This window comes from Phoca vitulina, unplaced genomic scaffold, assembly GCF_004348235.1.
Source record: "Phoca vitulina isolate PV1807 unplaced genomic scaffold, GSC_HSeal_1.0 scaffold12, whole genome shotgun sequence".
In the NCBI taxonomy this organism is placed as follows: Eukaryota; Metazoa; Chordata; class Mammalia; order Carnivora; family Phocidae; genus Phoca; species Phoca vitulina.
In genome coordinates this window covers 32,088,314-32,109,716 of record NW_022589715.1, presented here as the reverse complement: position 1 = coordinate 32,109,716, position 21,403 = coordinate 32,088,314, and the positions used below count along the sequence as shown (strand labels likewise).

At 34.6% G+C, this 21,403-nt stretch overlaps 1 protein-coding gene across 2 annotated transcripts in view; it reads right to left on the bottom strand.

The window, feature by feature from the left end:
* The window catches only part of WDPCP (WD repeat containing planar cell polarity effector), a 399,135-nt gene that overhangs the window by 7,478 nt on the left and 370,254 nt on the right, over positions 1-21,403 (bottom strand). For both annotated transcript variants that reach the window (XM_032410864.1, XM_032410865.1), the window contains one exon: positions 6,034-6,196. In XM_032410864.1, the coding sequence (XP_032266755.1) occupies positions 6,034-6,196 (163 nt within the window). The remainder of the gene's footprint in view (positions 1-6,033; positions 6,197-21,403) is intronic.

The following is a 21,403-nucleotide window of genomic DNA, read 5'->3' as shown; positions in this document are numbered from 1 at the left end:
TATGTATACATATATATGTATATATACATATATTCTTACGTTATAATATATCCCTCAATTTCTATTTTCTTGAGTATTTTTATCAGGGAGGGGGTTGTGTTTTGTCAAAGGCTTTTTCAGCATCTATAGAAATAATCATATGATTTTTATTAACCATAGATCTATTAGTATGCTGTATGATCTCAGTGCATCTCAATGGATTTGGTAACATTGAACCAACCTTGTAACGTCAGGATAGATTTAGGGGTTGAATTTTGTTTGGTAATACTTAATATTTTTACATTGATATTCATGAGTGATATTCATTTGTAGTCATCTTTTTTTTGTACTATAGGAAGTTTTTAATTTTAATGTATTGGAACAGTTTGTAGAGCAATTAAAATATCTGTTCTTTGAACAAGGGTTGGAGGTAGAATTCTCTAATCAAAACATCTGGGCCTTTTTCATAGGGTACTTCCTTAAGAATTTTGTGTATTTCTTTCATGGAAATTGGTCTGCTTCAGATTTCTAAATCTAATGGTGGTTACTTTTGGCAATTTGTATTTACCTAGGAAATTTCTTTCTGCTTTTAAATGTATTTGCATAGAAATCTACAAAGTGGTCTCTTATTATTAAAAAAAAAAATCTGTTACAATGGTTAATTCCTCCCTCTCTGTGCCACTTCTTATTTTGTATATTTATGCTTTCTCTCCTTGGTCTATTTTCTTTTTTTCAAAAACATCTAGATTTAATCAGGTCTGTAATTTTTTATTTTGTTTTTAAACTTCTACCTTAGGGGTCAGTAAACTATGGCCTGTCAGCCAGTCACCTGTTTGTATAAATAAAGTTTTACTGGATCACAGCCATGTTCATTCATTTTATGTATTACAAACAGCTGCTTTTGTGCTGCGACAAGATTTGAGTAATTGCAGGAGAGAACATATGGCCCACAAGCCTAAAATATTTACTCTCTACACGTTTAAGAGAATTTCCCAACCTCCACTCTGCCTCATTAATTTTTCCTTTTATCTTTATTATTTCCTTTCCTTTTACTTATTTTGGTTTAGTTTCTTGTTATTTTTTTCAGATTTTTGAGTGGGAATTAGTTTATTTTGTTTTTTCATTTTCTCTGATTAAAGTATTTAGTGCTAGTACTTTTTTCTAATTATTGCTTTCAGTACATTCCATAGATTGTGATATGCAGTGTTTCATTATAATTATTTTTTTAAGAATTCATGCTATTTTCTTCTTTCACGCAGGAGTTAATAGAAGGTTTTAAAATTTCTAGGAGGATGGTCCTTTTGTTTCTCGTTAAACATTTCTAGTTGTATTGCATTGTGATCACAGAGTATTTCTAATAGTTCTTTCTTATGGAACTTAGTGATATCCTTTTGGCACCTAACATATCATTTTTTGGTGAATATTTGGGGAAAAAATCTATTTTCCATGATCAGAGTGTAGAATTTGATAAATATCCATAATATTACATTACTCATTATGTTGTTTAGGTGTTCTTTCTCATTTTTTGCCTAATCTATTTTGTAATAAGAATAATGAGTGAAAATCTCCTGTTACTAGTGTCTATGTCTCCTTGCATTTCTTATAGATGTAACTTCATAGAGGTGGTTTCTGTGTTAGTTGGTGCTTACATATTGGTTATATATTTGTTGTGAAATTTGGATATTAGTATTTCTTTGTCAATATTTAATACTTGGGGGCTTTAATTCTGTTCTTTCTATAACCAGGAGTTCTGTTGGTTTCTTATTTTCATTTGCCTAGGATATCTTTTCCCATCTCTTTATTTTTAGTTTTTCTAGATCAGTTTATTTATTTATTTTATTTTTTTATTTGACAGAGAAAGGCAGCAAGAGAGGGAACACAAGCAGGGGGAGTGGGAGAGGGAGAAGCAGGCTTCCCGCCAAGTCAGGGAGCCCAATGTGGGGCTCGATCCCAGGAACCTGGGATCATGACCTTAGCCGAAGGCAGACACTTAACGACTGAGCCACCCAGGCATGCCCAGATCAATTTATTTTAGATATATCTCTTTAAAGATTGATTTATTTTAGTACAAGTTGGGGGAGGGGCAGAGGGAGAGAATCTTCAAGCAGACTCCCTGCTGAGTGTGGAACATGAAGGAGGGCTCAGTCCCACAACCCATGAGATCATGATCTGAGCTGAAACCAAAGTTGGATGCTCAACCAACTGAGCCAACCCAGGTGCCCTCCTCGATGTCTCTCTTGTATACAGAATATAGCTGGATCTTGGTTTGTGGGCATACTGAAAATCTTTTTCTATTAATAGAGGAGTTAAGGCTATTTATATTAATTGATATGACTGATATTCTTGATCTCTCTTTGAATATTTTATAATTATGTGAATTTTGTAATATTTGCTTACATTTCTTAAGTGGGTGTGATTCTTATATTTCTTAAGTGGGTGTATTTTTTTGGGAAGGTTTGTATTTAGTTTTAGTGGTTACCTTTGTACTGATGTTTTTTCTAATGCCCTTAGTCTCTTCTTAGTTAACCTTTCATTATCTGATGTATCAGTGTTTATTATTGTCTTTTAACTCCCACCTATGTCTATACAACAATCATAGCTTATTCTACTTTTCTCTTTCACTCTTTGTTCCCCTCCCATTTTTTCAGTTGTATCATTTCTATTTAAGAGTCTTCCACATTCATCTCTCCACTCTCCCCTTTTGGTCTTTTTCTTTTTTAGGATTTATTTATTTGTTTGAGAAAGAGCATGTGCAGATGTATGCGTGAGTAGGGGGAGGGGAGAGAGAAAATCCTTAAGCAGACGCCATACCCACTGCAGAGCATGGCGGGGCTTGATCCCAGGACCCTGAGGTTATGACCTAAGCCAAAACCAAAAGTCTGTAGCTCAATTGACTGAGCCACCCAGGCGCCCCTTTTTTGGTCTTCTGTCTACATTTATATGTATTAAAATGTTCAGAATTAGTTCTTTTGCTGAGGTTTTTCCAGTTATCTCATGGTTGGATGAAGCTCTTCCTTTAGTATGTTCCTCAAGAAGGGTTCATGAAAATTATTTCTCTTTAGCCTTGATACTTGAAAGAGAGCTTGGATAGCTATAAAATCATTAGTTTACACTTCTTTTCATTGAGTTTTTAAAAATCACTGCTCTACTTTTGTCTTACCTTGTATTTTATTTTTGAAAAGGGTGATGCTTGTTTAATTCTTCTGCATTTGCAAGTTATTTGATCTGATTACAATTAAGAATATGTAAAGAGGTCTTATAATTCAATAATAAGAGAAATTATTTTAAAAATGGACAGAGTTTTGAATAGATAATTCACCAAAGAAGATATACTAATGGCTAATAATCACATAAAAATGCTCAACATTATTAGTCATTAGGGAAATGCAAATTAAAATCATAATGAGATACTACTTTATACCCAGTAGAATGACTATAATCAAAAAGACTGACAATACCAACCACAGGTGAGATACAGAGAAACTGGAACCGTTGTACATTGCTGATGGGTATGTAAAATGTTATAGTCACTTTGGAAAAACAATTTGGTAGTTTCTAAAAACTAACAAGATAAATATAAACTTAAAATATGATCCAGAAATTCCACTCCTAGATATCTACCCATGGGAATTGAAAACATGTCCCCTTGAAGACTTATATGTGAATATTTATAACAACATTATTCATAATAGCCCAAATCTGGAAGTAATTAAAAATATCCAGCAGCTGGTGAGTAGATAAACAAAATGTGGTATATTCATACAATGGAATACTATTCAGAAACGAAAAAGGAATAAACTACATGCTACAACATGTATGAACCTCAGAAACCATAATGCTAAGTGAAAGAAGCCTGACACAAAAGACAACATATTGTATGAATTCATTTATATGAAGTTTCCAGACTATAGGATTTCATTTATATGAAGTTCCTCTAGAGGCAGAAAGCAGACCAGTGGGTGGCTCAGGCTGGAGGTGGGAGTGGGAATGCACTGTAAGTTGGCACAAGGGAACTTTGTGGCAATGGAAATGTTCTAAAACCACTCTGGTGGTAGTTGCATAACTTTATAAATTTAGCAAACATCATTGAATTGTATACTTACAGGGGGCAAATTTTATGGTGCATGTAAATTATACCCCAGTAAAATGATTTTTAAAAAAGTAAATAAAGAAGTAGGACTTCCAGTTAGTTGAAGACAATATTGGCTGCCTTCCTTTGCACTTCCCAGTACTTCCTCTATAAATGATACAGAACATAATAAAAGAAGAAAAGAAACTACATGAAAGCCCCACCTTCAGCATGACTTGACAGAGAACTTCCAGACAATTGTAAATAAAATGGAAAAAATGCCAAATCCCAGGGCATGATCTCCACATCCTGGTGTTCTTGTAGATTAGAGCATGAACTACACCATGCAGTGTGAAGGGGTAGTTTTTTAAATGCACAGCTTCTGTGGTGGGGAGATGGGTGGGTGAAAAAAGGCAAAAAGGGAGAGGCACCTTCTGACAGCTGGGTGTGAAGGAAGAAAGAACAAAAGGGGAAAATTTAGGGTCCCACAAGATAAAAGGGAGCCAAAAAATAAGAGGTCATACAACTCCATCAGGAATGTGTAGAGAGCTTAGTTAGACCCTCTCTGATTCTCTTATTCCAGATCTTCCTGTTAAAAAATTTTTGGCTAGTCTCCCGTTCTGTCACTTGACCTAAGCAGGCTAGTAGAGCTATGGCTTTCCCTGTTCATTTCCTATCAAATTTGTTACTTTTACTGACAGTTAGTTTGCTGTTTTATTGATAATGCTGCTGGGCAAGGTTTTTCCACTCTAAGCTCCAAATCAAGTCAGCTGTTGTTTTTCACAGCTTGTCCTACCCTAGTAGAACTACAAGGCTGAACTAGCTTGGGGGTCAAGAAAGGATGGGAGCAGCCCCTGAATATCAGATTTCCCCTTTATTACTAGAAGTTCAGCATTTTTTCATGAATAATTCTTATCAAATTCTTGTTTGCTCCTATTTGATTTCCAGAGCTCTGAAATGGTAATTTTTGTCCAGTTTTATAATTGTTTCCTGGGGAGAAGATTTACTCACCTCTAAACTCTGCCATACCTGGAAATTCTGTTCCTTTATTTAGTATTAATTAAACTATGTAGTTTGAGGCATTTTCCTCAAGGATATTATGAGTATATATGTATAATTGATATGAAATATATGACCTATATTTCATATGATATATATAAAAAATACAGCCTCTTCACAATTACTGCATATAGTTGGGATCCTCAGGAGCAGGTGTGTAAACTGCAGAATGGGGGCCAGATCCTGCCCACCGCCTGTTTTTGTAAATAAAGTTTTATTGTAACACAGCCACTCTCATTTATTTATGTATTGTCTGTGGCTGCTTTCATACTACAATGGCAGAGTTGAGTGTTGTGATAGAGTCTGTATGATCCACAAAGCCTAATATCTGGTGCTTTACACAAAAAGTTTGTTGACCTCTGCTTCAGAGCAAATTATAATGGTGACTAACATAATTACCATTATAAATAATATTACTTTGTCTCGTATTTTTATTTCACATTTATCCTGTTTATTTTCTCAATAACCCATATAATCAGCTGGATATATATGAAATTATTTATCAGATTTCAGAAACTAATGGCAAAGTTGCATAAGTATGATCATATGAGTTACAAACTAAATATACTAAACATACTAAATATACTAAAAATTAATATTTTAATTTAATAATCTAACAATTCTAAAATTTAACAACAGAATAAAAATAGAATTTGATATGTTATAGTAATTTCATGTTCATCTTGGCCTGGAATAACATTCATTCTAACAGTATTCTGTTTACATTGAATTCTTCCTCCATCATACCTGCTCTCTCGCATGACCAAACTACTGCAAAGTCATTGCCATGAGAAAATACACATTTTTTTCTTTGACATTTTGAAATATTCTTGCTTAAGTATTAGTTTGCATTTCAACAGGGAATATTTAAATTGTTTAATACTAAACACTCTGTGGAGCACTTTTCTCAATTCAACGTATCTTACCTATTAGAAGAGACATTCAGTGTTCTTTGTTGAATAATATGTTTATGGATTGAACAAAAGGGAGGGAGGTTATCTGGAAATGTGTCTTCTCCTTGAGGAACTAAAGATAGGCCAACAAAAGCTTCATTTAGCATATCTCCTCTGTCCAAAGGCCCCAGGAGTTCTGTTAAAAAATGATCAAGGTATGAGTCAAAATCAAATAAGATTTCTGGTAGCTCCTTTATGATTACAGGAAAACTTCCACATATCCCAATGAAACTTCTTAAAAATTTGTTAACTATATAGTGTAAATCTTGTAGTCGTACTCCCTATATGACTTCTCTCCTTCTGACACTTAGCTCAACCAGGGGAATTTGATAACTGAGTAATTAATGTTTTCAAGTTCACATTTGGTAATTGAATGAATTAATGTTTTCAAATTCACATTTTAAAAATTCATTTATAACTTCCCCATTCATAGTGTTTTTAACCAGCATTTTATTAATCAAATATTTTTTGTTGTTAACTAACAACTGGAATACTTTATTATATTGGAAAATAGAAGTGAATTATTTTACATCCCACATATAGAACACAATTTGAAAGCAAAAAAGGAAAGTATCTTTTATAGGAATGTATCTTTTCCAATATTTACTCATCTTAATTGGAATTTTAAAGTGTATAGAGAGTTTGCTGTTCCCACATCATACAGATGTACAGAGCAAACTTTAAAATTGGCAGCTTAGGGCATTGTTTAGAAAAATTGTGAAACATGTTGAAGTTGTGAAAAATATATCTGAAAAAACATAAACTTTATTAAAGGCCAAAAACTCTTAGGACCACACTATGTGTGTGTATTTTTTTTTTACATGTTAACTATTTTCTAAGTGTGCAGTTCAGTAGTATTAAGTATATTCATCTTATTGTGCAATACATCTCCAAAATTTTTTTCTGCTTGTAAAATTGACACTGTATACCCATTAAACAACTCCCTATTTATTTCTCTTTCCCTTCCTCTAGGCCCTGGTAACCACCATTTTGCTTTTTGTTTCTATAAATCTGACTACTTTGGATACTTCATTTAAGTGGTATTATATAGTATTTGCATTTATGTGACTGGCATATTTCCCTCTGCATAATGTCCTCATGGTTTATCCATGTTTTAGGATTTCCTTCCTTTTTAAGGCTGAATGATATTCCACCGTATGTATATACCACATTTTGTTTATCCATTTGTCCATCCATGGAAATTTGGATTGCTTCCAGCTTTTGGCTATCGTGAATAATTCTGTTATGAATATGGGTGTGCAGATATCTTTTTGATACCCTGATTATAATTCCTTTAGATATATAGCTATAAGTGGGGTTGCTGGATCATATGTAAGTTCTATTTTTAATTTCTTAATTAAGCAATTTCTTTAATTAAATGTAAAGTTTTATTTAAGTAATCTCTACACCCAGTGTGGGGCTCAAACTCACAACCCCCGGATCAAGAGTCGCATGCTCCTCCGACTGAGCCAGCCAGGTGCCCCAACTGTTTTTAATTAATGAACCACCATGTTGTTTTCATTGTGGTTGCACCATTTTACAATCGTACCAACAGTGCTCCAATTTTTCCACAACTTTGCCAACACTTGTAATTTTGGTGTATTTTTTTTTTTTTTATAGCCATTCTAATGGGTATGAGGTGATAACTCGTTATAGTTTTGATTTTGCATTTCCATAATTATCAGTGATGTTGAACATATTTTCATGTCCTTATTGACCATTTATTTATCTTCATTGGTGAAATATCTATTCAAGTCCATTTGCCCATTTTTGAATCAGGTTGTTTGATTTTTGTTGTTGAGTTTTAGGAGTACTTTATATATTCTGGGTATTAATCCCTTATCAGATATATGATTTTCAAGTATTTTCTCCCATTTCATGGGTTGCCTTTTTATTCTGTTGATAGTGTCCTTTGATGAATAAAAGTTTTAAATTTTGATGCAGTCCGATATATTTTTACTTTTGTTGCCTATACTTTTGGTAACCATTGCCAAATCCAATGTCATGAAACTTTCTCCCTGTTTTTTCCCTAAAAGTTTTGTAGTTTAGGTTTTACATTTAGGTCTTTGATACATTTTGAGTTAATTTTCATATATGGTACAAGTTAAAGGTCCAACTTCATTTTTTAAAATATGGATATCCAGTTTTCCAAGCACCATTTGTTGAAAAGATTTTCCTTCCCCCCACTGAATGGACCCAGCACCCTTGTTGAAAATCATTTGACCATATGTGTAAGGGTTTATTTCTAGGCTGTTTTATTCCATCAGTCTATATGTCTGTTTTTATGCCAGTACTATATTGTTTTGATTACTATAGCTTTGTGTAGTAAGTTTTGAAATGAAGTGTGAGTCCTTAAGCTTTATTCTTTCTCAAAATTACTTTAATTCTTCAGGGTCTCTTGAGATTCCATATGAATTTTAGGATGGGTTTTTCTGTTTCTGTAAAATATGTCATTGGGATTTTGATAAGATTACATTGAATCTGTAGATTCCTTTGGGATGTATGGACATTTTAAAAATAAATCCTACAACCCATAAACAAAAGGGATGCTTTTTCACTTAGTACTGTGTTTATTTTCTTTCAGCAGTGTTTTCTACTTTTCAGTGTATAAGTCTTTCACCTCCTTAGGTTTATTCCTAAAATTTTTATTTTTCTTGATGCTCTTGTAAACAGAATTGTTTTTAAAATTTTCTTTACAAATTATTCACTAAAATTTTTTTTTAAGTTTTTATTTAAATTCCAGTTAGTTAACATATAGTGTAATATTAGTTTCAGGTATACTATACAGAGATTCAACACTTCCATACAACACCCGGTGCTCATCACAGCAAACACACTCCTTAATCTCCATCACCTATTTTACCCATCCTCCCACCCACCTCCCCTCTGGCAATCATCAGTTTCTTCTCTGTAGTTAAGAGTCTGTTTCTGATTTGGATGCCTTTTATTTATTTTATTTCCCAATTGCTCTGGCTGGGACTCCCAGTACTGTGTTGAAAAGAAATAGAGAAGAGGGCATCTTTGTCTTGTTCATGATTGTAGAGGAAAAGCTTTCAGTTTTTCACTATTGACTATGATGTTAGCTGTGGGATTTTAATAATTTTAGTATGGGTCTTTTTTATGTCAAGGTAGTTTCCTTCTAGATTTAGTTTATTGAGTTTCTATCATGAATGGGTATTGAGTTTTGCCAAATGTTTTTTCTGTATCAATTGAGAAATATATAGTTTCTGTCCCTTATTCTGTTAATGTGGTATTAAGTCAATTTATTTTTGTAGGTTGAACTGTCCTTGCATTTCAGAAATAAATTACTTGGAGTATAGTCTTTTTAATATGCTGCTGAATTTGGTTTAGTAGTATTTTGTTAAGAATTTTGTATCAACATTCATCAGAGATATTGGTCTATTCCTTAGTGTCTTTGTCTGGCTTTGGTACTAGGGTGCTAAGAGAGTGGGGGAGGGACATCAAAGTATTCCTAAATTGAGAAGGCACTTTGAGACAGGAAAACAAAGGAGGTGACTCTATACAGTTTACACAGAGTTTTATTAAGGGTAACTTACTGATGGGGGAGATCAGGTAGAGGATGATCCATGGCAGCTGCACAGTTATTCTCCACAAAATCCAGACCTTAGTCCACAGATTTTATTAGAGCAAGGGGACACAAAGAAGGACAGTGCAGTGAGATCAGAGGGTTCACATGCACCTCAAAGGGTGTGCATGCACCTAATTGATAGCTAACCTTTAATTAGATCCTGTGGCACCACCTGTGTGTCAGGCAAGAGAAAGACTGTGTTATTGCTAACAGATTCATGGGAGGCTAGAACATGCCTCCCCGCTATCCTGACCTTGGCAGGCTTTCTAAGGTATGTATATTAATCTCCAAGGGGTCTGGAATATGTCACCCCAAGAGAGGTCACCAAGTGAACATGAACAAGATGGAGGGCCAAAGATGGAATCAGTATTGTCAGTAATAGAGTAATGATGACTTCATAGAATGAGTTTGGGATGTTGTTTCCTTTTCAAATTTTTGTACAAGTTTCAGGAGGATTGGTGTTAATTCTTCTTTTAATGTGTAGTAGAATTTCCAGTAAAGCCATCAAGTCCTGGACTTTTCTTTTTGATTTATCCATTTCTAGAATTTATCCATTTCTTCTAGGTTTTACAATTTGTTGGCATGCAATTGTTCATAATATACTTAGAATCCTTTTTATTTCTGTGGTATTGGTTGTAACAGCCCCTTTCATTTTTGATTTTCATTTTTTGAGTCATTCCTTTTTTTCCCTTAATCTAGCTAATGATTTGTCAATTTTTGTTGAAGTTAAAAAAACAACTCTTAGTTTCCTTGGTCTTTGCTATTGTTTTTCTGGTGTCCATTTCATTTATTTCAGCTTTGATCTTTGTTATTTGCTTCCTTCTGTTAACTTGGGGCTTAGTTCTTTTTCTAGTTCCTGTGGTGTAAAGTTAGGTTGTTGATCTGAGATCTTTCTTCTTTTTAATGTAAACATTTAATGATATAAATTCTCTTAGCACTGCTTTTGCTTCATCCCATAAGTTTTGGTATGTTGTGTTTTCATTTTCATTTTTCTCAAGATATTTTCTGATTTCCCTTGTGATTTCTTCTTTGACCCATTGGTTATTTAAAAGTGTGTTGTTTAATCTCCATGTCGTGATGGTTAATTTTATGTGCAACTTGACTGAGCTAGGGGATGCCTGTAGGCAGTAAAACATTATTTTTGGGTATGTCTGTGAGTGGGTTCATGAAGCAATTAGCATTTGAATCAGTAGACTGAGTAAAGAAGTCTACTCTTACCAATGTGGACAGTTACCATCCAGTCTTGAAGGCCCAAATAGAACAAAAAGACAGAGAAAGGACAAATTGTCCCTTTTTTTCTTAACCGGTATATCCATCTTCTCCTGCCTTCTGACATTGGAACTCCTGGTTCATAGGCCTTTGGACTCTGGAACTTGTACCAGTGGTGCCCAACCCCTTCCCCTTCTCAAGCCATTGGCCCCAGACTGGGAGTTATACCAGTCTGGTATACTGGCTTGTCTGGTTCTCCGGCCTTCACAGTTGGGACTGAATTACACCACCAGCTTTCTTGGTTCTCAAGCTTGCAGATGGCATATTGTGGGACTTCTCAGTCTCCACAATCATGTGAGCCAATTCTCATAATAAATCCCCTCGTGTATCTATATATATATTCTATTTGTGCTGTTTCTCTGGAGAACCCTAATACACACATATTTACAGGTTTTTTAGTTTTCCTTCTGCTGTAGATTTCTAGTTTTATTCCACCATGTTAAGAAAAGATACCTTTTATGATTTCAGGCTTTTTAATATTGTTAAGACTTGGGTTTTTTTGCCTGACTTAAGGTCTGTCCAGCAGAATGTTCCATGTGCACTTGAGAAGAATATATTTTACATTGTTGTGTGAGTGTTCTGCATATGTCTGTTAGGTCCACTTGGTGTATAGTATTGTTCAAGTCCTCTCTTACTGATCTTCTGTTTGGTTGTTCTTCTATTATTGAAAGGTGGGTATTGAAGTCTCCCACTATTATTTTGTTACTCTCTATTTCTCCTACCAATTCTGTCAGTTTTTGCTAAATAAATATTTGTAATTGTTATATCCTCTTTGTGAGTTGTTCTTTTTATCATTATATAATACATTTCTCTGTCTTTTGTGACAGTTTTTGACTGTCAAAATCTATTTGTCTGATATTAGACAACTCTGCTCTCTTATCATTTGTACAGAATATCTTTTTCCATCCTTTCACTTTCAGCCTGTTGTTGGATCTTGTTTTTTTAATCCACTCAGCCAATCTGTTTTTTGATTGGGAATTTTAATCCATTTACATTTAAACTAATTATTGACACAGAAGGACTTACCATTGCCATTTTGTTACATGTTTTCTAATGTCTGACAGCTTTTTTGTCCTTTATTTCTCTTACTGCATTTTTTAAAAATTTCTTTGTGGGTGTTTTTTGTTTGTTTGTTTTTTGGTAGTGATATGCTGATATGCTGATTTCCTTCTCATTTCCTTTTTTGTGTATTCTATAGTTTTTCTTTTGGCTATAATTTTGATTACATAAAATAAAAGTTAAAAAATCTATTTTAAACTGATAACTTCTATTACACACCTTACTCCTTTACAGTTCTGCCCCTGTCATTTGTTATTGTTACAAATTATATCTTTATATATTGTGTACCTGTTAACATAGATTTACAGGGTTTTGGGGAGTTTTTGTCTTTTATACTCTATATAAGAATTAAAAGTAGATTTATGCAGTTAACAGTAATACAGGATTTGTTCATGTATTTAGCTTTCTTTACTGGGTAACCTTATACTTTCATATGACTTAATGTTGCTGTCTAGCATTTTTCTGTTTCAATTTGCAGGACTCTAGCATTTTTTTTTTGGTATGGCAGATAAGTGGTACTGAATTTCTTCAGCTTTTATTTGGGAAGATCTTAATTTCTTCTTCAGTTTCAAAGCACATTTTTACAGGACACAATAATCTTGGTTGACAGTTTTTTTCTTCTAGCACTTTTAGTATATTATCCCATTCTCTTGTAATCTGCAAGGTTTCTGCTGAGAAATCTGATAATCTCACTGAGGCTCCTCTGTACATGATGAGTCCTTTTTCTCTTGCTGTTTTCAAGATTCTCTTTGACTTTTAACAGTTTGGTTATAATGTAGGTCTCTGTGGTTTTGCTAGTTGGAATCATTTGAGTTCTTGAGTTTGTGTTTTGATTTCTTTCTTAGATTTGGGAAGTTTTCAGCTATTATTTTTCTCAAATGAGCTCTCTGTCCTTTCTCTTTTCCTTCTGGGACTCCTATAATGCATATATTGGCCTCTTTGATGGTGTCCCATAAGTCTCTTAGGCTCTCTTCACCTTTCTTCATTCTTTTTTTCTTTTTGTTTCTCTGACTCAATGAATTCAAATGACCTGTGTTCAATTTTGCCAGTTCTTTCTTCTGCCTGATCAAGTCTGTTTTTGAACTCCTTTGGTGAATTTTTCAGTTTGGTTATTATATTTTTCAGCTGCAGAATTTGTGGAGTTTTTTTTCTTTTAATATTTTCTATCTCTTTGCAGATATACTTTTTGTTCATGCATTGTTTTCCTCATTTGTGTAGTTACCTGTGTTCTCTCTAAGGTTACTAATCATTTTTATGGTAATTACTTTAAGTTCTTAGGAACTTTATACATATGCATTTCTTTATCTTCAATTTCTGGGGCTTATTTTTAATCCTTTGATCAAGCCATGTTTCCCTGTTTCTTTGTATGCCTTGTTGTCTTTTCTTGAGATTTTGTCATTTGAAAAAATAGCCATCTCTTCTAGTCTTTATGGACTGGTTTTGTTGAGGGAAAGATCTTTACCAAACAGACTAGCTAGAGGTTCTGGGGCCTCTCGGTCCTTTTCTGATGTGTCTTCTTTGAGGGTGTGTGTGTGCTTTCATTTTAGTATATATGGGTGCTTTTGATTGTCTTGACTTCCCTTTCCCCCCCCCCCCCCCCCGGAGATTTTTGTTTCTATTTCTATTAAATTACTCTGCCCTTATTCTCTTGCTCTGACTAGTGCCTGCCTGCATGACTGCAGAGCCTCTGCTGTTTCATTGCACCGAGGCCCTCACCTGTATTCAGTGGCCTCCAACCTGATATGCAAACTATACTGCTGTCATTCTCATCAACACCCTGAGCCAGGAAGGACAGAAATCAGTTCCTTGTGCAGCTCCCAGAGAAGCCAGAACACTGTACTTAAGTTCTACTCTATTTCTTCTGTTTCAAGGGAGGGGCTGGTTCCTGGGTGATGGTCTTCCTATTGTACCATGCTGCCCGAGGAGAGGGGTATTGTGTAGGCTAAGCAAAATGCAGTGAGCTTTTTTACTCTTATTGGGAACCACCCCATTGGTGTGGGTCCTATAGCCCCCTAACTGTTTCTAAAGTTCTCACAAAGGTATTTTGTTTCTTATATTGCTGTTAAGTTGGTGTCTTCATGGGAGAACAGGGGCCTGAAGCTTCCTATCTTTCTGAAGTCACCCCTTCCACAGCAAAGTCACTAGTTTCCACAATATGTGTGTAAAACTGTAACAGGTAAAAACTAAATGCTTTTACGGAGACAAAGATGATTGCATTTATTTTCACATTGAGTCCTTTTTCCGATTCCTATTGTTACCAGTTTTTTTTCATGTCCATTACAAAATACATATGGTTTAGATTCCAATAATTTTCAGTAATAAATTCTTCTTGGAGATCTGTTAGTATTATCTTAAGGAAAAAAATGTTTGTAGGAAGTGTTTTCATAAGCAAACTTACTTTCCAGAATACCATTACATGTGCCATTTTTAGTCTTTGCTATTCATAAACCCGAAATGAGAATGTATAAATCTCTGCCAATAAACAGAGTTCTCAGGTGGTTCCATTTTCAAATGTGAAAGTAAGCTTTGGTTATTCATATAGGCAAACTTTCATTGAGAGTCTGCTCTATGCAGGTTGCTCTACTGATTGGGGGATATAAACATCAAAATGAAATAATCCTTGTCCTTGATGAGCTTACAGTTTGATAGCAGGATAGGGAAATGGTCAGAAGAAATAACGACTAGCAACATAGAGGCAGAGAGGAAAAGTTCTTGGAAGATACTAAAAGGCTTATTTTGGTTTTTTTGTGCTTATAAAAATGCTTAAATTGTGCTTTCTTGAATATAAAATGAAAGTAAGATGCACAGTAGCAGCAAATGATTATTGTTGCAGTTGGGGGAAATGTCAGCAGAAGGGAAGAACAGTTAGTAAAAAAGGATTAATTCAACAGTCTCTTTAGTCTTAAATTAACTATTTTAAGTCAGATGGTCTTAGATTATAGCTATACTAGTGTGGCTTTATTTAAAAATATAATATTGAGCTTACTAAATTTCTGGGAAGGTTGTAGGCATGACTAGTAGTTTGGTGCCATCTAGTAAACAAAGCATAAAGTCTTAGACTAGCAAACTACAAAGAGGCAGAATTTTGTTTAGGGTAAAGCCAGAGGATAGGGTAGGGAGAGGTTATAGCCTTAGTGATCTATTACTTTTATAGTCATATTTTTGGGAGAGGAAGAGTTTGGGCTAAAGCTTACTGAATTGGGTAACTTCATGTGTTTGCTAGAAAGCAGGAATTATCTAGAATTTTGTTTTCCTAAAGCAAAAGATTTTAAACTGGTAGTCCATATACCCAATTCAGTTTCTAGATGTATACATATATATAATTATCTTCTAAGAACAAAGCTTTATTTAAAAGAAAAAAAACACCAAAAACCTAATACTTCTTAAAAGATTATGTCTGGGGGCTTTCTGAATTGTTTAAAAGATCAGTATGAAGAATTCTTGCAAACAGTTCTTACTTGGTCTGTGTCCTTTTAACTTAAAAGGCTTTACAGTATAATTGCTCTGTAAATATCAGAATTTTCTGTATGTTGTGCAGTGTATACAACGAAGCCGTCAAATGGCTTACCTTGTACTTATCAACTTGTTTATTTTTATGCCTCCAAAAAGCTGTATTTTTTTACAAGAGCAGCTGCTACTTTGTAAATATTTTAATGGCTTCTGTTAAGTAGAGCTGTCAGTTTAACAAACAATGTTATAAAAGATTTTCATTCTTCCGTGTATCGCATATCTTGAAATGTGTTTTACCCTGAAAATCTCTGGGACATTTTAGACTGGAACGGATATCTCCTTTGAAGGCGTAAAGCCAACAAAAGAGATTTAAAGAACAGTGTATAAGATAACCAAGGAAATAGTGCCATTTATTTCAGAAGACAAATGTATGACAGCAGTAAGTTCTCTTAGCACACATCTCCTTTTTTGAACTCAATTGCAAATTTACACTCTGTTCAAATTAATAAATTGACTCAGGCAATATGATAATTACTGACCATTATCTGAGTTTTATTCTTGGCTGTGCCATCTGATCTTGGACAGGTCATCTAACTTCTCAGATTGTTGGTAAGGGTTTTAGAAATGGGCATCTTGTATACTGTTGATTGTATACTGTTGTAAATCAACACTTAAAGGGAAATTTGGCAGTATGAATAAAAATAAAAATATTTCTCTTTTTGGCCTAGAAATACTGTACCTTGAAATTTATCCTAAACACTAGCATAATGAGTACAAAGATATTTACAAGGGTATTTTTATTTATGCCAGCTTGTTATTTAAACATACCCCCCCCACCCCCCAGACATCTTATCATGGAATTTCAACATGTCTGGAACTAAAGAGAACAGTATAGTGAACCCTTAGCTAGTTCTCCATTATCCAGCTTCAACAATTACCAGGAATGGTCAATCTTATTTCTTCTCAATCCTCTACCACTTCCACACTCTAACCACTGGAATAATAATTGAAGCAAATCCTAGACAGATCATTTTGCTTGAAATATTTTATATTGTATCTCTTAAAAGATAAGTGATTCCCCTTTTTTATTATTTTTTATTGAAGTATAATTAATATATTAGTTTCGGGTACAATTCTATGCTTTTACTCAGTGTTTATCAAGGTAAATGTACTCTTAATCCACTTTATTTTACCCATTCCCTCATCCGCCTCTTATCTGGCAACCACCACTTCATTTTGTGTATTTAAGAGTGTGTTTTCTTGTTTCTCTTTTTTTCTTCGGTTCATTTGTTTCTTAAATTCCACGTATGATTGAACTCATATGGTATTTGTCTTTCTCTGACTTATTTTATTTAGTATTATTTTAAATAGATACATAGTAGTAGAAATGCTGGATTGTATGTTATTTCTATTTTTAATTTTTAAGGATTTTATTTATTTGAGAGCAAGAGATAGCAAGAGAGAACATGAGCGGGGGTGGGGGAGAGGGAGAAGCAGGCTCCCCGCTGAGCAGGGAGCCCGACGCAGGGCTCGTTCCCAGGACCCTGGGACCATGACCTGAGCTGAAGGCAGACACTTAACAACTGAGCCACCCAGGTGCCCCTATTTTTAATTTTTTGAGGAGTATCTATACTGTTTTCCACAGTGGCTGCACCAATTTGCATTCCCACCAACTGTGCACAAGAGTTCCTTTTTCTTCATATCCTCTCCAACACGTTACTTCTTGTCTTTTTGATTTTAGACATTCTGACAGGTGTGAGGTGGTATGTATGTCTTTGTGGTTTTAGTTTGATGATTAGTTATGTTGAGCATCTCTTCATGTGTCCACTGGCCATCTGTATGACTTCTTTGGAAAAATTTCTATTCAGGTCCTCTGCCCATATTTCAATTGTATTATTGGGGGGGGGTTAAGATGTATAACTTTTTTTTCTTTAAAGATTTTATTTATTTATTTATTTGAGAGAGAGAGTGAGAAACAGCATGAGAGGGGAGAGGGTCAGAGGGAGAAGCAGGCTCTCCGATGAGCCGAGAGCCTGATGTGGGACTCGATCCCAGGACTCTGGGATCATGACCTGAGCTGAAGGCAGTCGCTTAACCAACTGAGCCACCCAGGCACCCCAAGATGTATAACTTCTTTATATATTTTTGTTATTAAACCCTTATCAGATATGTCATTTGCAAATATCTTCTCCCATTCAGTAGGTTGTCTTTTTGCTTTGTGGATGGTTTCCTTTACTGTGCAGAAGCTTTTTATTTTGGTCCAGTAGTTTAATTTTGCTTTTGCTTCCCTTGCCAGAGGAGACATATCTAGAAAAATGTTTCTGCGGCCAATGTCAAAGATATTACTGCCTATATATTCTTCTAGGAGTTTTATGGTTTTATGTCTCAGATTTAGGTCTTTCATTCATTTTGAGTTTATGTGTGGCTTAAGAAAGTGGTCTGTTTTCATTTTTTATGTAGCTGTCCAGTTTTCCCAACACCATTTGTTGAAGAGGCTGTCTTTTCCCCATTGTATATTCTTGCCTCCTTTGTTGTAGATTAATTGACTATAAAAGCATGAGTTTATTTCTGGACTCTCTATTCTGTTCCTGGATCTGTGTGTCTGTTATTATGCCAGTATCATACTGTTTTGATTCCTACAGCTTTGTAGTATATATTGAAATTTGGGATTGTGTTATCTCCAGCTTTATTTTCTTCTCAAGATTGCTTTGGCTATTCGAGGTCTTTTGTGGTTCCATACAAATTTTTTTTTTTTTTTGTAGATTCCATACAATCAACAGTTTGCTTTGGGTAGTTTTTTTTTTTTTAATTAATTTATTTATTTTTGAGACAGAGAGCAAGTGGAGTAGGGGGGCTGGGAGGGGCAGAGGAAGAGAGAGAGAATCTTAAGTAGGCTCCATGCCCAGCACAGAGTCTGAAGAGGGGCTTGATCTCATGAGCTGGGATCATGACCTGAGCTGAAATCAGAAGTCAGACACTTAACTGACTGAGCCACCCAAGTGTCCCTAGATTGCTTTGGGTAGTATGGACATTTTAACAATATTGGTTTTTCCAATCCATGGGCATGGAATATCTTTCCATTTGTTGTGCTATCTTGTTTGATGCTTGGTTTGGTTTCTGTCTCTCTCTCTTTTTTTTTTTTTTTAAATAGAAACTACATCATTATTTAATACTGATATTGTCAGTTTAAGTTCAGGTCTCCAGTAATTTTTCTTTTTCATCAGTGTTACTGTACTTATATCACCATTCTCCGATGTTGAAAATCCTAGTTCTTAATAATATTATCATTATTGTTTGCATTATTCTGTACCACATGTGTGACTCTTGGATTCTCAGTAATACTGCCGCTGATATGATTATAAAACAGTTAAAGATTTTTTTTTTTGAAGGACTATTTTTATCCTTGGGGTATACCTATTTGAGATGTAGAGTTACAAATATTGTATTTTTAAAAGTAACTTGGAATAATTCCTTCATTATTATGGCAACAATTGGATACATAGTTAGCTTTGCTTCATTTCAGGATTACTTTTTTTTTTTTTTTTAAGATTTTATTTATTTGAGAGAGAGAGAGAATGAGAAAGAGAGAGAGCATGAGAGGGAGGAGGGTCAGAGGGAGAAGCAGACTCCCCGCCAAGCAGGGAGCCCGATGGGGAACTCGATCTCGGCACTCCAGGATCATGACTTGAGCCGAAGGCAGCTGTTTAACCAACTAAGCCACCCAGGCACCCCAGGATTACTTTTTTTAACAGCTTATTTTGTTTTATAATTATGTAAAATTAATGGTTCCAGAGTCCAGTCTGTAAAGAAAGGCATATTCAAAGAAATCTAAGTTCCACACCTGAACTCTTCTCCCTAGTTCCTTCTTCTCTCTATAATAACTATTATAAAAATTTAAACAAAAATACATAAACAGTACTATAATGAATAGCTTTGTGCATTCATCTTTTCGTGTGTGTGTGTGTGTGTACTTCTTTTTTGACGAGGGTGTCTTTGGATTAAATTTCTAGAAGTGAGATTTCTGGATCAAAGGGTAACTTCATAGATTAGATATTGTCAAATACTTTTATATAGGACTTACATTATTTTGCATTCCCACTGGCAGTGTATGTATTCATCCCTCCAATCTTGCCAACAGAATATACTGTCAGACTTTTAGAATCTAACAGGTGGAAAATATCTCAGGGTAGTTTTAATTTGATGGGAACTTTCTGTTCCTATCTTTAATCCATTTTACTTTAAGAATGTGAGTTTTTTCTTTATTTTAGAAGCTCTTAATATTTTAGAGATAGCAAAGTTTTTTTTGTTTTGTTTTGTTTTTTTAGAGAGAGAGAGCAAGCACAAGCAGTGGGGGGAAGGGCAGAAGGAGAAGGAGAGAATCTTAAGCAGACTCCACACCCAGTGCGGGGCTCAACGTGAGGCTCGATTTCACTATGCTGAGATAATGACCTGAGCTGAAATCAAAAGTTGGATGCTTAACTGAGCCACCCAGGCACCCCTAGAGATACTAAATTTTTATTCACGTAAGTTGCAAATATTTTTCCATTAGTCATATCTTAAAAATTTGCTTAATGTATTTTTTCCCTGTAAAATATTTTAATTTTAGGTTATTACATTTATCACTTTTCCCTTTTAACTTCTGGATTTTGAAACTTGGTGTGTTGATTTTTTGTTGCCATAACCAGTTACCACAAATTTAGCACCTTAAGTCAATGCCCATCTGTTATCTCACTGTTCTGTGGGCTGGAAGTCCATGTACAGTGTACTTTGGCTGGACTCCTTGCTCAGGGCCTTACAAGATTGAAATCAAGTTGTTGGCTGGGCTGGGCTGGTGTCTAAAGGTTCTGTGGGGAAGATTTTGTTGCAAGCTCATTCAGGTTGTTGGCTGACTTCAGTTCCTTGAGGTTGTAGCACTAAGGTCTCTTATTCCTTTCTGGTTATCAGCTAGGGCCATTCTTTGCTCTTAGAGGTTGCCTGCATTCCCTCTCAAGCTCTCAATGAGAATTCCTCCAGCAAGAGAAGTTCAAATTTTTTTCACACTTCAAAACTTTCTGACCTCTTTTAACTGCCACATTTTTTTTGACTCTGGCTCATTTGATAGATTGTGCCCACTGGATAATGCAACTGTAATTACATTTTTTTTTGTTAATTAACATTTTATTCTTTATTAAAAGACTGTACTATGAAAAAATATATACATTTCTAAAAATTATGAAACATATTCATAAAATTGCCAATCTAAAGAATTCTGGTATAACATTTGCAAAGTCCCTTTTGCCATGTAGCATAGCATATTCACAGGTTCTAGGGATTCAGATATGGACTTTTTGGAGGATCCCTTTTGCCTACCATACCTCTTTTGAAAGTTTCCCTAATTCCCAGCTTATACTGGACTTCACCCATTTTTTCTTTCTAGTGCTTACATGATTTAAATCCTTCATCCTTCTTGAATTTATTTTGGTGTGAGGAGTGAATCCAATCTTATTTTAACAAATCCAATATAATCATTCCACTTATTAGATTCCACTTTCTAAAAAGTTGACGTTCATCTTTACCTCACTGATTTGAACTGCTCTTATCATATACTAAATTTCATAGGAGTTGTCTACTCTGTTCCATTGGGATACCAATATAATACTTTTAATTATAGTCTTTATGGTATGCTTAAATGTCTGTGGGACCATTTCCTCTCATTCTACTTTTGCAGGATTTTCCTGGCTTTTCTTATTCATCTTTCCAAACAATTTTAGAAGTAACTTGTTGATATCAGGGGGAAAAAGTCTGATGGTATTTTTGTAAGCATAGTATTAAATTTATAAGTTAACTTGGGGAGAACTGATTGTGTCAAATGTCCTTTCTGTATCTGTGAAAGTGATCATAAGGTTTTACTTCTTAGTTCTATGAATATAATGAATTAATGGATTTCCTAACATAAACCATTCTTGCATAAAGGAATAAACCACACTTGGTCATGAT